Genomic DNA, 20,391 nt, shown 5'->3' on the forward strand with positions numbered 1-20,391 from the left:
TATACTAACCTAACCTGACATCAACCATCCATCCTTTTCTTGCAGTACAGGTCTCTGTTCGCCCAGTGGCGCCTGGTTACAACAGCCTCGCTTGTGTCAGGGAGCCTCAGGGAAGCTGTAGCTACAATGTAGCTCGCCACATTCAGTGAGTGGGTGTATTGGTGAATTGGTCGTAAAATCTGTACGATGACTAAAGTGTGATATCCCGGAAACAAGTGGCTGAAATGAGCTCTCTGGGCACTCTCTTAGAGGTTCCGGGCTGACTCCTCCAAATGAAGACAGCGAGTAGGGGTACGGTATGATTTGAATTATTGTCCATCAAGCTCTTCTTAACCTATACTTCATATGCACATAAAAAACATGGAAAAGTTTCTGTAAGTACATTTAAAGGTAAAATAAAAAATGTATATAAGGTGCTGTGATGATTTTCTAAGTGAGGGTTATTGGGGGCGTACAGGTGGTGCAGTGGTTGGCGTACAAAACCCATGTGTGGAGGCTTAATCCTCGGCGCGGCTGACCCGGGTTAAAATCCTACCTGTGGTCCTTTGCTGCATGTCGCTCCCCCACCCTCATACCCCCTGTCCTGTCAGCCTACTGTTGTAAAAACAAGCCACTAATAATGTAAAAACTCAACAACAAAACAAAGTGAGGGTTATGTTTTTATGACAGTAGGATTCACTTTGGGCTTAGCCGCCATGGATTCGCTATTAGCTTCAGTTTCCATTGAAAGAAAACATTAAATAGGATTTTTTTCAAAACAGAAACGCATACACCCATTTACTGTAGGTCAATTATTAAGTAATGGAACCTTTACACAAATATTCAGGACTTTCCCTTTAAGCTAGTGCTAGAGTCAGATTTAATTTTAATCCATGGGCTGCTCAATACTGCTAGGAAAAGGAAAAAATATTGTAAAAACTTGGCCAAGATGCTAAACATTCTAACCAATAATTGGATCGACAGAGTTTTGAATGATTCCCCTTTACCTCCATCTCCGCTCCACACAAAGAACAAATGGAAAGTCAGAGCCCCACAGGCAGCAGAGAAGAAACATGGGAAGTAATGCCTCAGAGCGAAGTGAGAGCTCATCACCTCTACGCTGAACAACACACCTACACCACAAAAGTAAGAAGCAAAAATAACAACGAGTGAGCTTCTAGTGCCTTCTGATTGTTGATGGAAGCTATTTCCAGAGTTAGGAATAATTGCTTGCTGTGTGTCAGGTATTAATAGACAATCTTTTTCAATATGTTAATTGTGACATTTCAGGGTTGGTCTCACCCTCTGAATTTAAAAATTCAATGGGTCTGCAGTACACAATGGTAAAACAAAATGACAAATAAGGGGGCAAAAGCTGAAAAAGCAGGTTGATAAAAAATAATTCTTTAAATTTGCAAAATATTATAAAAACCTAATGTATTTTCTCTCACCCAATAAAATAATTGTGTACCAAAAGCCAGGTTTTCTTATTGTGTAAAAAAAAAAGCTGTAATCAATAATTCATTAAAATGTGTACTGGTCTTTATGCTATGTTTTTTTCTTTGTTTTCTTTTCTGCTTTCTTTGTTAGTCCAGTGTTTATCCATTGTTGTGCCATTGGAATGTGCAAGAAGTCAATATGGGTGTGATACGAAAAAACAAACCCATAAATAAAGATGTTTTTTATTGTCTACTTTTATGTCTCAATGGTGATTAAACACCCCTTTGCTGTTATGGTGCATGTGCAGTAAGAGAAATATGCTAAACTTTGTTTGAGGGTGAATAAAAGAGATTAAATGTAATTTCCAAAGATTAAGTTTGACAGAAAAAAATAGACTTTTATCCTCCTAATAAAAAAAAACAAACAACCATATCTTGTTAAAACGTTTATCATGGTTATACTAAAGGAGAAAAATCAAATGTAAAAATTTCATAATTAATGCATTTAAGTCAAAAGAAGCAAACAAAAACGCAATAGAAATGTAATGCAAGTCATATATTTTCTCTCCCTAATGTCTCACCACTGACTGGAGCTCCGAAGCAGCTTGCTACTCCAACCGCAGCAGCAACCACCAACATTTCTGTTCCTGCCTCCTCCTAAGAATATAAAGCATTAGTTGTGGAGAACAGTTCTTACCTTTATATTCACCAAAATAACTGTAGCTGATTTGTAGTATTTCAGACTGCGTATTAGAGGTAAACAATATGAATTAAAATGATATAAATCTAATTTGTTTTACCTTCTGTTTGCCCTGTATTAGACAGCAAAGCTTGTCCAAATAGGCCCCTACCATGGTGGAAAGATGCACGAATGGCCCCTGGATTTAGAAGACAAAAATGTAAAAACAGAAACAAAAAAAACTGAAGTATTTATTGGTTGCATAAATTCATCTATACGGAAAACAGTTGTACAAAGTGATTACTTACAACTTTGCCGAGGAAAACTGTGCTTCCGGCAGCCAGGGTGCAGATAAGACCCAGAAACTTAGCGAACATATTAGTCAGAGAAAGGTAATGAGGCATTTCCATGCCAGCCAGCATAGCTCTGACCTCTGGTATCCCAGAACCTGAGCAAAACAATGAAATAATAGCTCATGACCCAGAGGGTAAAATAAACAGAAAAGCTCTACTAAGTAAATGGAAATCCTGGAATAATTAAACAGGGATTCTGAGAAAATCTATGTGAGATATAAAGGACAATCTGAGTGGCAGAAAAAGAATTTGTTGCTTGCAAATGCTGAGATATAAAATGCAAGTCTCTATTTTTAATTTTGTTTTCTTTTCCTAGGAGAGAAGAGGTACATAGTATGTTTTTCTTTCAGATTTGTGCAATGATAATAAAAAAAAAAAACTGTCCTCCATCCTGCCAAGCAGTAAGAACATAAACATACACTGACATTTCAGCATTAAAGCCATCGTTACTGGGGTCACTTGAAGCTTTGAAAAAAGGTGATAAAATCATGGTGCATTTCCTTTCACTCCTTCCTGATATCATCTGGACTTTTTCCTCTGACATTTATTTTAGATTGTTACTAGAGAGTGAAGCAAAATTATACTCAAGTCAGGTATTCATCAGTGATAGTTTATATGGGATAAAAACACTTAAAGGGAATTCATAATAAATATGAGCAGATTATTGTTCATGACCAGCCTACTATAGTTACATCTTTACAAACCTGTGGAGAAGGGACTGATGTTATGGGAGAAGGAAGATGCAAAAGCACAGAGGCATGCTGGATACAGCGTCCAGCAGAAAAACTGCAGCAGAATGTGGCCTTCCAGTCTCATATAAAGCCACTGATGAGCTGCAGATGCAATGAAAGAGCATTTTATTATTCTCTAAACTGTCCTCTAAAGGTCTCCATAGCGGCTGAATAAATTCATATGTCTGAGTTTTATTTTGTTTTAATACAAAACACAAAAGCAATATAGCGCATAATTTTTATATGGAAGATACATTTAAGACACTATGAATTAATTTGCATTTAAGCCCATTTTCTCTGGTGCACCTGGACAACATCGGTGACTGGCTTTGAAAAGCCCGTCAGCATCATTTAACAAAAATATAAATGCAGTGATCTATGAATGACTAAGAGGTTTCTTACAATATTATATAATATTATATAATACAATATTATATAATAAATAATCAATAATATCTCTGGATTTTTTTTTTTTTTGCCAAATTTTTTTGTTCATGGTTTCCCAAGAGTGGTGCATGCTGCATTCAGGTGTAGCTAGGAAACTAGGATGTTTTGGTGCTATTACAGCGTTCTGTTCAAGGTTTACTCTTTTCTCAATTTTGTTCAGGAAATATCTTCCTTTTACTTATATTCTGTGTTATGTATTGTGGTTTTGTTAACATTCCAGTGTTATGCCTTAGCTTGTATTATAACATTCCTTTTCATATTTATTCATGTTAATTAGTTGTTTTGTTTAACAGTTCAGGCCCTTCCTCAGCTGATCTCCACTCACCAGTACTACGTCCTGTTAATCTCACTGTCTTGAAGGGTTTGGGTTTTTTTGTTTTCCGTGTGCATATTTTTATTTTCTTTAAGTTCCACCAGATCTTGCCATATTCTGTTGTTTACTTTGTCATTCAACATGTCTTTTTCTTTCTTGTTCTGATTATTGTTTGATAGACGATTTCCACATCAGTTTATTCTTCCGTGTTAAGCTTCCTAGTTTATATATTCAAAGAAAAGGGAAGGCAAGTTTATCTATGTAGCTCATTCCAATAGCATATGAAGGATCTATCAGTATCAGTATTTAACAATGGATTAATAAATACAATTTGCAATTTCTATTTAAAATTCAATTTAAAATGTGTAATTAGGAAATGCTTTAAAGATTAAGATTTAAATTTGAAATTTAAGTTAACAAGTTTTCTTTTTCAGTGATTCTTTAGTTTCTCTGTAAATTCAATGTGCTGTATATAAAAAGAAAGCTACATTGCATTGGCATTAAATAGTCAAAGTTTGTCTTTATATGGTTTTGTTTGATATTTCCCTGGGTTTCTTTCTGTCTTTCCAGATATAATTCCTGCTCCGTCAATTACCCTGCCTTTACTCTGCATTTTATCTGTTTAACTCTTCAGGTATGGTGGATATCACTCTATGTCTGCTCTGTATTTAGGCCCATCGGTTCTATTTTTTTCTCTGCTGGTTTGTTCTTCCGTTTTCTGCTCTGGATTATTTTACCAGTGTTTTCTTAGCCTGTTCCTTCTGTGACACTTTTATAGTATTTTTATTTTTTTTATGTATTAAATCTACATTTTTTCCACAGTCGTGCTCTGCCCACAGGCCCTCCTTCACCAAAACCAAAACAGTTAGTAGTACTTTCCTGGTTGGCATGTATCATTCATCTCTCAGGAGTTGTAACTTAATTTCATCAAACTCTTCCCTTTCTCTGTCACTGTCTGTGATTCAGTCTGCCCTTCCAGGGGTTTGCAGCCCCTTGTTTTTTGGACGTTACATAATTCTGCCAATGCTCTGGAAATTCATTAATCATTCTTTCTTGTGAGCTTACCGTCCTCAGCCAGTCACTCTAAGTCCTCTCCAAAATGTACAAAAATGTACAAAAAGAAACAAAATGTAACAACAACATCCCAGACTTCATATATCACAAAAAATGTTGTGTTTTTATATGATTTTTTTAAAGTGATTGTGTCAATAATCACTCATCACATTTCTACTGCCCATAGCTTGTGCCTTTAAACACAGTTCTCCAATTCTTTCATTAACATGGGTGCATGTCCAAAGGAAAAACAAACAGCAGGCATATGAGGGATTAAATAAAGAGATGCTTTATCAACAGTTGTCATCTGTTACATCTCCTAACTCTTGGATGGGAAGAGTGACCTATTGGTGACACATGGCTCTCTTCCTGGAAGGGGCCTCCTCCATCCAGGCTGGGTTAAAAGGCCCTTCTTCTCTCTCACAGAAATCCACATATACAATGACAAACTGCTGTCTTATTGGGAATATTCACATTCTTTGAAAGCTGGTAAATATTCATAATTACTCCTGAAGACATCCTGAAGTTGTCCCTCCGGTCTACATCTAAAAGAAAAAACTTTAGGCAACATTCTAATCAACAGTGTTTAATAAACTGGACCGCATTTAATGTAAACAGAGTGTATACAAAATGAAATTTCATTTAATACAGCTTTTCAGACAGTAAATGAAATTTTCCATTCCATGAAGTGCAGCAGTGATCAAAGGTAAACAGTGTGTGAGAAAAAACATGGTGCAAAAAAAAAAAAAACAACAACACATTGGTATGGAAGTTTAGGGAATGAAATTTGCAACATATAAACAAGGATTTCTTAAATTAGATGTCCCCAGTTATCTGATTTCTACTTCACATATAAACATGCTCATTGAAGACTAATAATTGCAAGAATAGTACACAAGAAATCTACAAAGACATAGCTTTCCACCTTAACTAAAGCCAGGAGAGGGAGCAAATTTGAACATTTTAATTCAATTACTAGGGAGTTAAATGTGTCACCTTTAAAGTGCCTATCGATCGAGTTAAAATAACCGCTTTGAAAGTGTTTAACAGTTTACACTGTGAGAGTGTTTTTCTAAATAGTTTAAATTCAACACATTCACCACACTAGTGGTAATACCAATGGAGCCTGGGCGTAAGTTCAACGGAATAAACTGATAACTCGCCTTCATCCACCTACGACACAGCCAATCAGCTTTGAACAACACCTCCATGAAAGCCAATCAGCATCCAAAGTTCATCTTAAAAGGCCTCCGATCCGCAACTCGTCTGCTCCTGTGCTCAGGCGGTGGATGCGCTGTGTGACTTCATTCAGATGATCCCGTTTCAACCTACCTGCAGCCCCTCCTCCACCATCGTAGCTAAAACTTCATTATGAGTTTCATTCCTCACAGACTCTTACTGCATTCTGCATCTCATTTCAACCTTTACGGCGGAAGACCGCTATTTTTAGCCTGGTTCAGCCAGAGGTTTCTTCCCAACGGGGAGATTTTCCTCTCCACTGTCGCTTCATGCTTGCTCATCATGGACAGGTTCTCTCAACCTGTGTTATCCAAACTGGACTTCCATCTTCCAGGTCCCTGAGTGAAGCTCTTGTATCAGCTCACACAGTCCACTGGATCTCCCCATAAAGATCAGCAGACCGTCTCACTAACCAGCAGTCTACAGACTAACCAACTTCATCTATCTCCACTCCACCACCAAATTCAGGCCTGGGGGGAAACAGCCATATTCTTTACTCCTGTTTTTGCATATCTATCAAAATTCAGGGCTATGTTTCCTGCTGAGGTCTGCGCACCAAAGACTAAGTGATTGTATCAATAAATTAATTATTATAATAATTAATTAATCCAATGCTGCCACAGCCGGCCTGGGGCATGTTGACAGAGGAAAGGCAGCTACCAGACCATCTGAACACCATCAACACATCACCAATGCAAGTCAGGTGTCTTACAAAAGACACGACAACTGAGGTAGGATTTGAACCGATGACAATCTAAATTTCTGGATCCTACGCCAAAAGGAAAAATTTTATTTATTTTTTTCCCGTATGTCTTTTAATAGATAAGAGTTCCCAAATAGGTTGGTATTCAGGGGGAAACTTTGCTTATTGTTTATTTTTAAATCAACAGAGTTGCTTATATTTATGAATAAACACCACCTGGAGGAACTAACTCTTGCAATTTTTGAATTAGACTAAACAGGTGAACTTACATCATACTTTAAACATATAACACCAACTCTGGGAATATAACACATTTGATTTTGTTGTCAATTTAATCAGAGAAGCAGCTAAAGAGGCCTAGAGTATGGAAGAGCAACAGAGATGCACAGCTCGGAGGAATTTATTGATAGGGCAGCTTTAGGAGAAATATTGTTGTTGAAACTGTTTTCTTTAGTTCTAATAAATACTGAAAACTGTAAATCTTTTTATTTGTTCCTTACAATTAAGCAACTTTTTTAGTTTGGTGTCCAAAATTCCAATAGAATATCTTGAATTTTTGTTTTTGTGACATGAAAAATTGCGAAAGGGGTTTATTTTATTTCCTTGATTATAACTAATAGAGGGGAAAAATGCATGTTTATGTGTGTTTACCTCGCAGCAGCTTTGCTACACTGAGGTCCATGAGAAAACTTAGGATGGCTGTCAACATGCCCAACGCGGCAAAGCCATACCACCGCATGCCACAGACGCTTCCCAAGCATCTGCTCAGCATTACCAGCAGCTCTTTAAAGATAAAGAATAGTGTGGGGTGCATCAAACTAAAATGCCTTTAATGTTAATGCCACACAATATTTGATTGAGATACATATTCCACTGCTTCTTCATTTGCATTACAAAGCTTTTGCTCTGAGACATTTGTTAGAGGACAACTCAAGTACAAACAGGCTACAGTTGCTAATAAGACTTTTCCACTTCTTAAAGAAAGAATTTAAAAAGTGTGAAAGAAATTATCACTGTACTTATAAAAGTAGGGGAATTTAGATTGATGCAAGAAATGCAGCTTGTTAACAAGAAGAATTATGCAATTCAGAAAATCTAATTTACACTAAATCTATTTGCAAAAATTACAGATTGATGTATCAGAAGACAGGATTTATTATCTTAAATATGTTGAGCCATATTAATGGAGTTTTCCTTTAACTTGTCAATAACTTAGATAAAATGTTATTTCATGTGCTCATTTTTCACATGACTTACCTTTGACATTTGCCCGGAGCCCTCGGCATGGTTTCCATGAGTCCAGCAGAAGTGGAGTCACATTATGGGATGGTTCTGAATTATTTTCTCGTTCCTGTATGTTATCTTCCTCATACGCTTCTGTCCCAGGTGATTTATTAAAATTCCTCATTTGGCCTTGAAAGGAACTGGAATAATCAAAACAAGAAATATTCTAAACTAGATATTAAAAAAAAAAAAAAGCATTCAGACTGACCTTCTGCTTGCTGGTCCTCAGTTACATCTATAAGGTTATAAAGAGGAGTTTGTGTTGGTGTAGATAAGTTTATACTGGGTTGTAACTGACCTCTTTTAAGGTATTTGCATAAATGTGATGGAGCAGTCACGGCTGACAGCGTAGCTAATATTAACTCTTTAAAGGGAACACTTCAAGGTGACCTTCAAGCGTCTGCAAAATATATTAAACATTGAAACACAGTCAACTTGCTTAGCCTTTCATCAACTCCTATTGACTACATTAGTATACATTTTTTGACACACATATATATATATATATATATATATAAATAAATATGTAATAAATATATGTACAGCATGATGAAAAATGGATGGACATTGACACGCTTATCCCTGCCTATCTCCAGCAGTCTATGGGTGAGAGGTGGGATACGCCCTGGACAGGTCACCAGTCTATCGCAGGGCAACACAGAGACAAACAACGATTCACGCACACAATCACACCTAAGGAGAATTAAGAGAAGTCAATTCATGTAACAGTCATGTTTTTGGACTGTGGGAGGAAGTCGGAGTACCTGGAGAGAACCCACGCATGAACAGGGAGAAAATGCAAACTCCATGCAGAAAGACCTTCTTGCTGCAAGGCAGCAGTGCTACCCACTGCGCAAAACGTTTTGTGTCATTAACAGCAAAGAAATCCTTCCAGCATCGACAAGTTGGTCACTGAAGGAATCTTTATCGAAGACCACTTCCACTACTTCATAACAAATTTAAACCATAAACTGATTTATTTTTCACTTTTCTGTATTTTCTCCTTTATTTTCAGCCATTTACTTTCAATACTACTCATTACCTTTTACAGTTCATTATTTGTTTTTGTATTAATCTGTAAAGAATCAAAGCGTTGGGTTTTAATTATGTTTTGTCTTTAATATCAAACATTGTTTTTGTTGTTTTTCAAATTCACCCCCCTTTTTCCCCTAAAGATCCCATTAATAAAATCACACATTTATCAGCAGTCCTGTAATTATTTTAAACTTTAGGAAATCAAGGTTTAGCCTCTGCAACATGTGGAAGGTCAGGGTAATCATTTTCACACCCTTTGTCTTCTTCTAATGAGCTGTTACTCATTAATTATCCTGTTATTTCTTCCGTGTATGTTTTTAATTAACACTTGTGTTATTTATAGAGCCTTGAAATCAGCTTGATGTGAGCAAAAGCCACACCATCTCTCCCACATTTGTATATACAAATAAAGAGAGCTCTTATGAGGGTATAACTGTTTCCATGGAAGCGGCACATAGAGACAAAGAGCTCGATGGAAATCTTTGGTGTTAGGTAGTTTTTCACCAGACGTATTGAAAGTAAATCAAAGTAAATTACGAAGCACTTTTTGTTTTTCAACAAGTAAAAATTAAGATTTCTTTTTTAAACAAGAAACACTAATCAAAATGTGCTTTATTTATCTTTGAGTTCAACACACACTGAACCTATAATTGTTTCTGGGAACCGATGAATTCCAATGGAGGAGAATCAAAGCAAACTCTTCTATTGTCTTTTAACGCAGATAAGTGTCATTTAAAAAATTCAATAAAGTTTAGTTTTAGTCCCATCGTTAGACTCTCAGCACCCCTTGTGGTGACTAAAGGATATAGAAATGTTAACCTTTTAACCTTAAAATTTTACCCAAATGTTTCTTTTTCATTGCTCTAAAAACCACTAAATCATTTTTCATTGCTTACTTAGAAGAATATAAATTGTATGAGTTGAAAAGGAGTAAAAGCATACAGTATATCACTTTGCATACAGTATATCACTGTGCTCTTGTCATTATCGTACATTGCCGTTAAATGGAAAGGGAACATCTGCAAAAAAGTTGTTTACATGGTGAAATATAAAAATAGGCATTGGCTTTAAAGGCAGCCCTGCAAAATCTCTGCCTACATATGGCTCCATAATCATCATCATCATCATCAAAAAACAGGGAACAGGCAGTAGATCAAACAACGTGTTGACAGTGTAATGAAAAGCACCACTTCTTGAAACATTTCTGATTTATTGAAGGTGATAAGATTAAGTTAGATTGCAGCCCTTTGGTGCCTCAGCTGTTTGTTTCTTTACACTTTTCTACTCTTAAAAAAGCAATTCACCTCAGTGCAAATCATTGCAATCCAAACTGAAGATAAATCACATGTGACAGTGTTTGTAAACTTAACCTTGGCTTCTTTCCCCAACTGTGAGCCCAGAAATCCAGAGCTGGAGAGTGAGGATGAAATCAAAGCACAGGGTGGCTTAAAAGGACACAGTGATGCATTTACACATTAATGCTTTTTTTGTTGGACACAGCATAGATTATGTAGCTTGAGAAGTATCCTACTGCAAAAGCAGGAATACGTGAAACCATGATGAACCCTACATGGAAAAAGAACATAGAACCCAAAAGCATGCATTTAAGAGAGCATAGTGGAATAATCTACCAGATCTTCTCTTTTACAATCACCTTTGTCAGTTTTTTTTTTGTTTTTCTTTTAGCTTTTTTTTCCTGTTCATGACATTGTTTCAATAATCTGTATCTGCAGTATAGCTTTGTTTCTCTACTTTTTCTCTAAAACATGTTTTGACCCGTACATCCAAGGTTTGAGAATGTGTCCTATATTTGGCTTAATGAGATGTTTTTCTTTAACCTGTGTTTACACAAACTGGTGAAAAAGACCAACAGCCCTTTGCTGAATCACTTCTGTGGTCCACAATCAATTCTCCCACTACAATATTTTTCTGTGGTATTTCTCAACTGCCCAAATATCTTGCAATTTTATAAACGATTGTTCAGTTACCTGTTTAACTACTTGTTTTCCGGTCAAGATGAGGCTAAAATGTTGATCAATTAGGATATAAACTTAGGTTACCAAGCTCTGTAGTAACAAATATTTTTTTATTATCTACTCAATAGCAGAGGTGTAGCCAGAAAATGTTAATTAGGGTGACCAGGCAATAACCAAGGTAAATGCTGAAAGCGGATTGACCCCAGTACCTCAGGGTCAATCTACACTGTTCCAAAATGACAATAAACAACCACTACATCCATATTTTCGAAAAAAAAAAAAAAGACTAACAATACTTTCCTACAGCCTTTGCTAACAAATATACATATATTTAAACATCCATGCTTTCTAATTTAAAGGTGTAGTTGAAAAAATTCTTTCAAGTTTGAGTTCTGGGGCGAACATCTTAATCATTGTCATTACTTACATACTTTTACCAATAATCAATCAGCATAAAATTAATATTTAAATCTACTAATATCTACATTAAATTGATTATTTATTATTGAAGTAGTTATTTATCTATGTTTTCACTGATGACTCCTAGATGACTTGCAAGGATGTAATTTTCTCTTTACCCCATAAGACAACATCTGGTTCCGAAAAAAGCCTGAATTCTGTTTCTTTTTGTTAGTATATTGATTTGCATAATTAACCACATTGTTTTTGTTGTCAAGTAACTGTGAATATATGAAAAATTTTAATGTTAAATAAGTAAGAACATTCCACTTGAGAGTATTACTGCTACCACCATATGTATAGAGGGAAAAATGGTAGGGTTGGCCAGAAGGATGGCCAATTATTGGGTAAGGGTGGCCATGGCCACTCCTCAGCCCCCACCTAGCTCCGCCCCTGCTCAAGAGGATGTATGTACTTGGGGGTTGCAAACCTCTAGTTGGTCACCAAGTGAAGAAAAACATGCCTTTACATTTTTTATCTCTACACAGGTGCTAAAGTTTGCATTAATACCTGATAACTGTGGAGTTATGCTTGATATATTCTTCATATTTTCAGGTGGGAATTAGTTCTAAAACCAACTGGGTTAATGCTGCGCCCGCGCCGAATGGTACTTAAGCATCAGTGATGTCTGGTTTTCATATGGTGAAAACACCTCTAGAGATGTTAGAAGGTCCTGAGAAGCATTTTATGTTTTCAAGGGTTTGACATGTGTCCAAAGTGATGGAAAATCTGAACAACCAATCAAAGAAGCCGATCCAGGAACTGTCTGGAAGACCATCAGTGCATTCCTCCTGTACAAGAAGGGACAGAGTAGGTTATACTTCCTACAGAAGGTTAGGTCCTTCAAAGTTTGCAACAAGATACTACATATCTTCTATACAGTAGCAGCTAATGGCCCTTCCCAATGAAACGCCAGCAGAATGGCATCCAACTTTCAGCCACTGGCCTTCTCCTGGGTGAGCTTTTTTTTTCGCTGACATCACCCTTTCACTGAATTACAGGGTCTGACCAGGAGAAGGTGCTTCTCTTTAGATCTTAATGTCCACAAATGGTGACAGAAAGAATATTTTATTACAAAGATTTATGTTGTAAAAAGGAACAAGCCAAGGACCCATCAAGGAAAGTGGGGACATTTTGAATGGCTACTACTCTAAGTCTGTTGTGGAGAGTGCGATCTATTCCTCCATCCTCTGCTGGGGTAACAGTATTACAGCTAATGACTTCAAATAGCTCAACAAGCTAATAAAGAAGCCTGGATTTGTTCTAGGAACTCCTCTGGAACCTCTGGAGAAGATTTCACAAAGAATTATTCTTCTAAAGTGAAGAACATTATAGATAACAGTGAGCATCCTCTTCAGAAGACAAACAGCATGTCTTCAATAAGAGACTTGTCCAGGTCCAATGCAAGACAGACGGGCTACAGAAGATCCTTTCTGACTACAGCAATCAACACCTACAACAACTCGATAAAGAAAAGAAAAAAACAACTATGAGTTACTGCAACATTTAATTTCCCTTTGGGATTAATAAAGTGTTTTTGAATTAAATTATTTTTGAAGTCTTTTAGATCTGGTCCTTGAGGAGATCCTCCCAATGAGCTACCACAGTAGAAGGAATGCACAAGCATATAGCCGCTGCTTTTGTCCCGTACAAAGCACACAGAGATAAATGTACTTTTAGTCACATACTTTAAGCTCTAAATATGAATGTTTTGTCATGAAGTTAATAATATTCTTTACATCTGTAAACTACAGATAAAAAAAATTCATCACTGTTGATTTAAGGGAGGAACTAAAGGAATTATTCTTCCAACCATTTCATATAGTGTTAACATTCAGACCTCTACATTATAAACTGTCTCCCTTTTAAAGTTCAGTCTATATCCAAGGCTTGTATTCAGAATTCGGTTTTATATAATTTTGCACAGTAATTATACTATAATTTGTGGCTTGGGATCAGTATCAGCTCCGTGTTACATTGAGGAAAGGTTTTGACCTTTTCGTCCGATGACAGCTCAGCCAAACTCTAATGTAATGGCCGTAATGTTTCTGTAACTCACCTGAACCTGTCGAAGAAGGTCAAATCTCTGGACACAATGGCAATATAATCTAGTGTGCCTTATCAATAAACACCAAAAGGGTTCGCTTTGTTTTTTAAACAGAATAAAAGTACGCTGAAAAAAATAATTTAACGGTTTTTGGCATTTACTTAATCGTATTTAGTTACTTTAACACATTTGGTTCATGTTAGCAGGGTAGGACATAAAACTATTGTGTTAAAATAACTAAATATGATTAAGTAAATGCCAAAAGCAGTTGCGTTGTTTTATTTTTCAGTGTACGTTTCTTGGTAAGCCTTCTTTAATAAAATGGGCATATAATTGTGTGACTAAGTTGATCATGTAAAAGCAAAAGGGGAATGCATATACATGCACACACATACATTAGCCTATAGATTAGAGGCAGGACAACACCGATTCCTGATAACGTATTTGGAGTGTCTCATATATTTCCATATTTTATTTGGTTGTTTTTCCCATAAATATGATTCATTTTACTGGAAACAATTGCTAGAAACATTTTGCCCTAAGCGTTGATTTGAATTATTTCTCCTTAAGAGCATCACATCTTATCACCATCATTTTTTAGTTAAATTTGATAGAATATTAAATAACCTGATTTTATCCATGCAGTGTGTTTATTTCCACTCTGACCTACATACTCTGAATGCCCTAAGGTGGCAATCACACCGGCTGCTTAGATAAGACGATCTTTTTATTAAAGTTGTGAAAGGTATAATGATTTCCTGAGCTTGGCAACATAAGCCTCTTGCACTTTATAATGTAGTGCTTCCTCGAATCAGGCCAGTTGCTATGATACAATCTTTTCTGGCTTCCCTCCAATTGCTCTTTTCTTCATAGAGTACAACAGGCCAGGAGCACTTCAAAAAGAGTAAGGAACTTGTTTCCCAGAAGGTTAAAATGGCTGATTTTGATTAGTTTGTGTAACATTAGCTATTTGAATGCAGTTAAAGCTACTGATTAATGAGGATATGAGAGAAAAACATAATATCTTAGTGTACAACATAAAGATTAATACTAAAGATAAATCTAAAGATTAATATGTAAAAAGCATCTCATGTAGACCCAGCCTAACTAAAACCAGGCCTAAATTGAATTAACAGATAAGGTTAGGTTAGATGGAGAGACTCAGGATTAGTAAACAATTAGAAATTACATTTAAAGGTATGGTAAATTAAGTTTCTATACTTGCCAAGCTCTTTTAGGGTTACAGATGGTGCCACCCTCCAGAGGTCAAAGAAATGCTGACCAGGAACCAAACCTTTTGGGGGGCTAGGCAGCACTCCTATAGAGTAACCTGGAATGCAATATTCTTCAGTTTTCTTTTCTCACAAAACTGCATCTATCTACCACCTCTTAAGAGCCTATGTTGATAATACTGCTAAATATAGCTCAGCTATTAACAAAGATTAAATTAAGTGATGTAAACAGATTGCCAAAAACTATCTGGTCCAGCACATCAGTGGTGTCAAAAGTACACACATCTGTTACTTGAGTACAAGTATAGATACTGCAGTTTAAAAACACTCTGGTAAAAGTTGAAGTATCAACTTCACCTCTTTACTCAAGTAAAAGTGAAAAAGTATGTGCTCCAAAAACTACTTAAAGTATAAAGTAACCTTTAAAAAACATCCAGATGCCACTATATGAACTGAAAGCTCAATTTTTTGACTATTTCGAAAAATTCTTTGAGATAGGGCCAAGGATGAGGGAGATTTTGTTGGTCTCCATCTCACGATACGCTCTCGCCTGTGTCCGACCTTTTAGAAATTTCAACATCTTTTTCTGAATCCGACATTGTAGCATGGCATAGACAATTCACGTTTCCAGTTTAAAGAACACCTGCTTGCTGATGATGATTTCCTTTAGGTAACCAATGAGTGTTTGCGTTATATGACTCATCCAATTACACTAGTTTCCTCTAGATGTGTATGGCGCCAATGATCTGCATTGGATGGCGCACATGACATGAAACAAAAATTTATAAATATTAAGCCGAAGCCAAGAGTAACGTTTGTTTTACAAATGTAAGAAATAGAAAGCATAGATACAGATACTACTGTGAAAATGTAATGAGTAGAAGTCAGAAGTAGGAAGAAAAATAAGCAATAGAGTAAAGTATAGATACCTAAAAAGTGTACTTAAGGACAGTAACCAAGTATTTGTACTTCATTACTACACCTCTGCAGCACATCAGTAGTATTCTTGCTCACTGCATGTACATCCTGTTGTGTACGCCTCTACATCACTAGATCTCAGTACAGTAAATCACCTTTGAGTTGTGGAGGAACAGGGAAGGAATCATGGATGCGCAGCTGAAAAAATCTGTGTCAGCTGTATGATCTGATTAACATTCCCACAGCACATGATTGCAAGCAGCTCCAATAACAAAAGGGTTTCAGATGATGGTAGGTGGAACCTAATAAACAGGTAAATAAGTAGATATGATATCTAAATTGTGTGTGATAAGCTGTTTAATGAGACAGGTTTGCAAAATGCAAAGTATAAAAAGCTTTATAAAGATAGCCTATGGAGTTGGTATAACCAGTTCTTTGGTCAAATTATGACTGTTAAGACGAGCTTGCACTAACTACTTAGCAGGTGTGTTACCAGAAACAAGTCCTAGAGTTTTACATGCAATAAAAGCTCAAAATGACCAGCTGTTTTGAATGTTATAGGTGCATCATATGTCATGCCACAAAAAGGAAGTAATAGCATGATTTTAAATAAAGAGATAAAGCTGTAAAAGTGAGGGTCCGCTGTGTCAACCTGTTGAATTAGCAGACTTTTTCCCATTACTTCAGTGTTTTTGTCTTACAGAAAATCAGCAAACACAAGATATGCTATTTTTTCTTTTTTTTAGAAAACATGACATACATGCAGTGAAACTTCACATAAATGTTTCTGTGTTTAATTTTTTATGTTTGTACTATACCAAACACCTCATGCTTGCACTGATTTCCATTCAAACTCTATGGTCTGCAGTCCCCCAGAAGGAGGTGGAGCAGCTGTGCAATGCCTGAGTACATGTCATGAATATTTGAATGTGCGACATGGCAGTTCAAAATGACAGTATGAAAAAAAAAAAAAAAGAAACTGTTAGGTTCTGCTGTTTGATCTGCACGCAAAATCTGTCACAATTTTCTACAGACTATTTAGTTAAAAAATATCAGACTTCTTTCCTGGCAACAGAGACCCATCATTTGGGTAAAAGAAGCAACCCAGAAAGTTTTAGAGTGAGAGTTCGTCTTTAGAGAGCATTTCCAACCTTCATTTTACATCCTTCACTCTTCCCACTGTGCTTGATAATCTCCCATCCATGTCACATTTGTCACCCTGTCATTGCTGCCCTGCTTTTGATGGCTCCCCATCAGCACTCATCCATGCTTCACTGGGAAAGCAACCTGGTCACAAGCTTAGATAATGTACTGTCAATGCCCAGGGGGTTTATGGTTCTGTCTCCAGGCTGCTAATGTTTATGATTCATATGCGAAAAGGTTTTTTTTAAGCAAACATGACAGTTTTTGCATTTGTAATTGAATTCCAAAAAAAATAACAGCCGATGTCCTATAACTATATGTGACATAACAGATTAGACTAATAATAATGAAAAAGCAATTCCACTTTTGAACATCACATTTCTTTTTACCTGAAGTGATGAATCTTAATTTCAGCTTAAATTAGACGTAAACAGGACTAATCCCACAGAGAAACATCAATATTCCTGTTGTTAGAAACAAGGGGCTCTGCATGTTCCCTGTTTGGGAGGAGGTGAGTTGCTAGGCTAGATTTAGACCCTGAGCAGGGGGCTCTATGCTCAGTGGTGATAAGGCTGAAATCAAATAATACTTAGTTGAGTGATCCGTAATGCCTGGTAACCTTACCGGCATCTTTAATAAAGAGGTCTGCATTTGGCAGCAAACACCTGGGGCTTTTCAAAGATTATGATGGCAGATGTTTAATGACTGATATAAATCAGTAGCGAACCAGTGGATGAGCTTCTGCGCCTTAAATTCGACACTCCTCACTGCTTAACGAGACTTCAAAGCTTGATTCAAATACACACCATCAGAAAGCCCATAAATGGATTAGCTGTCAGAGTCACTTACTAGAAAAAAAAGGGCGGCGAGTTTTTCCTAATAATGACTGGCTGCAAACCTCATGGAGATATTAATAGCCCCTAAGTCATGTCACCACTAAGTCCCCTGTGCCTGCCTATAGGCTTTGTTTTCAAGCACATTCTTTCCATCTTTGTTTTCCTCTTAACTTATCTGCAGAGATATGACACAGAACTCTTTTCCACTTTCTGATTTAAAGGAACAAAGACAGAAACTTTATTTTTACAGCAGGTCAGATAGTAGTAGCCTTCAGAAACTTTGATACATCTGATTTACCTTTGGAGTTAATAACCTAGATTTTAATTTAAATTGAGCTGAAGTAAAACCAACCTTTTAGATGTAGTTTGTTATATGAGCTTTTAGATTTTCATGAGCTTAGATATTTATTTTATTCAAATTATTTAGGTTATGACACTAATATATAAGGTTTTTTGTTTTTTTTTATGAAATGTTCAGATGATGTACGTTTCTAATTAACCCAAAAGTCTATGGGTTGAACAGAAGAACACCTGTGGATTTATTTTAAGGCAACGCCTCAGATGTTTTGGCTCCTTGTGTGACATCATGGAAACATCCAATGAAATCAGCCAAGATGTAAGGAAGAGGACAGTAAACCTCCGATGGTTAGATTCATCCTTGGTCCAGAAAGCTGGAGGTTTTACCTTTGTTTGGTTTAGTAATGTATTAAGATCATATGAAGACAATTTAAACGGCAATGTACGATAAATTAGTGTGTTTTGGTTTAAAATGCATCATTCAAAACCAAAAAAATATTCAAAAAGGCCTTGTTAAGATGCTGTTTGAAGAAATGATTACTCAGTGAAAGAAATAGTAGTGAAATGGGCTAAATGGACACACAGATGGGAGGAAGCAGTTCCTCCAAAAGAGGCTATAACAGCAAGATAACAGCCTGACAGCCAGCAAAGGGACAAATATCTTCATTTTTGGATGAGGTGAGATAAAACCAAGGTTACAATGATTGTCCTCAATAACCATTGTTATGGGGTGGAGATTGCCAGTTTGTAGAATAGCACTGAAAAGGTGTGTGAGCAAGATGAGATTCACACCTTACACCTCAGTTTCCTCTGGAATTACGTTTTTCATTGTTTTTCTTATTGTTGAAAATGAGGCTTTGCCTGATTTGTTAACTTCTCAGTCCTCTTGTTTTCGTGTTAGAGCATTTCTTGAATTTTATCCTTCTAGTTTATATGTAAGAGTTATTTTCACTAGTATGCTGGGTTAGATTACCTCCCTGTACCTTTATAAAGCAGGAATAACAAAGAAATTCTCTGTAAAATTAACCAAAATCATCCCCAACAGCAATGTCTTGGACAAGTTATTCTCCTTTCGAACCAAGAGGTACGGAGCAGAACTACTTCCATGCAGTCTGTAGATTGGGGGGAAAATCCAAACTAAGGAGGTTCTCAGAGCGACCTAACTGGGTTTTCTCAGCTTGGGGGGAAAGACAAACAAAGGAGGTTCTCAGTGAGACTAAACTGGGTTTTCTCAGAGTGGGGGAAATCCAGCGGAACCGGAAATTCTCTAGGGGAAGATAAGAGTGGTAAGTTCAAGGACCGTAGGGAATAGATCGAAGCAGATGAATGGTTCAGTTTAGACTCACATAAAGGGGTTCTAGGTTGATTCCTGGGTCCAGTTTGTGGGGAAATTGTCCAGAGAAGATTGTACTCGGAGGGCGGATAGGCACACTAATGGTAGGGTCCAGAGGAGCAGAGTAGCGGACTGTCACAGAATTTCCTGAGGAGGGCTTGAACGGATCTGGTGGAGGTTTCCCCTTGCTCAGAGAGAGTCGAATATTGCCTTCCAAGGGGGTAGAAGGACCAGGCTTATCCAGCGGATCAGGAGGGTAATCCTACCGGAGAACAAAGGAGACAAAAGTTTAGAAATGTGGACAAAAACTGGGAGACAAAAACTCAAAGATTAGACTCTGCTAAACTCAGTGGGGCTAGAGTACCCAATACCGGCAAACACTCTGGCATCGAGGTGGTGACAGTCTGCAGCTCAAATACTCCTCTGGTGATGACCCAACGAGCCGCAGATGTGGGAGGAAAACCGGAAGCAGCCCTCCAGGCCAAAACGGGGAAGGGGCACCATCTAGTGGTGGAAGGAGAAGCTAAAAAGGAAAACACAAAACATTCCCCACAAACAGAACCCTAACACGCAGCTTTTGTTATTTTATTTTGGCATAAAGAGCCGCAGCCTGTAAACAGGGAAGCAAACGAAAGAAGCAGACAAGAAATAGTCCCAACAATGTAATCAGAATCCTCAACATCTTTTAAAATATTTGCAAAAAATTTTATTACAGCTGAATCTTTTTGTTTTGTTTTGTCTTCATTTTTTTTGGAGCAACTCTTAGTACCACAGCTTGAAAATGACTCCAGTTCTGTCGTTAGGTCAGGAACAAAAAAAACTTTGAAACTGAGATGAACAATGATACCCAAAAAATATAATCAATGTGAAACAGAAGGAAGACCATTTACCCAAA

At 36.9% G+C, this 20,391-nt stretch overlaps 1 protein-coding gene across 1 annotated transcript in view; it reads right to left on the minus strand.

Annotated features, from left to right (window-relative positions):
- Positions 1-8,344, minus strand: part of LOC107099935 (chloride channel protein ClC-Kb-like) — a 31,084-nt gene extending 22,740 nt beyond the window's left edge. Inside the window, exons 1-7 of the mRNA XM_015398263.1 lie at positions 8,194-8,344; positions 7,588-7,719; positions 3,155-3,283; positions 2,406-2,545; positions 2,219-2,296; positions 2,000-2,075; positions 987-1,112 (exon numbers count right to left, since the gene is read on the minus strand). Coding sequence (XP_015253749.1) covers positions 987-1,112; positions 2,000-2,075; positions 2,219-2,296; positions 2,406-2,545; positions 3,155-3,283; positions 7,588-7,719; positions 8,194-8,344 — 832 coding nt within the window. The remainder of the gene's footprint in view (positions 1-986; positions 1,113-1,999; positions 2,076-2,218; positions 2,297-2,405; positions 2,546-3,154; positions 3,284-7,587; positions 7,720-8,193) is intronic.
- Positions 8,345-20,391: the final 12,047 nt, after the last annotated feature.

Source organism: Cyprinodon variegatus, unplaced genomic scaffold (genome assembly GCF_000732505.1).
Source record: "Cyprinodon variegatus isolate N-32 unplaced genomic scaffold, C_variegatus-1.0 Scaffold921, whole genome shotgun sequence".
In the NCBI taxonomy this organism is placed as follows: Eukaryota; Metazoa; Chordata; class Actinopteri; order Cyprinodontiformes; family Cyprinodontidae; genus Cyprinodon; species Cyprinodon variegatus.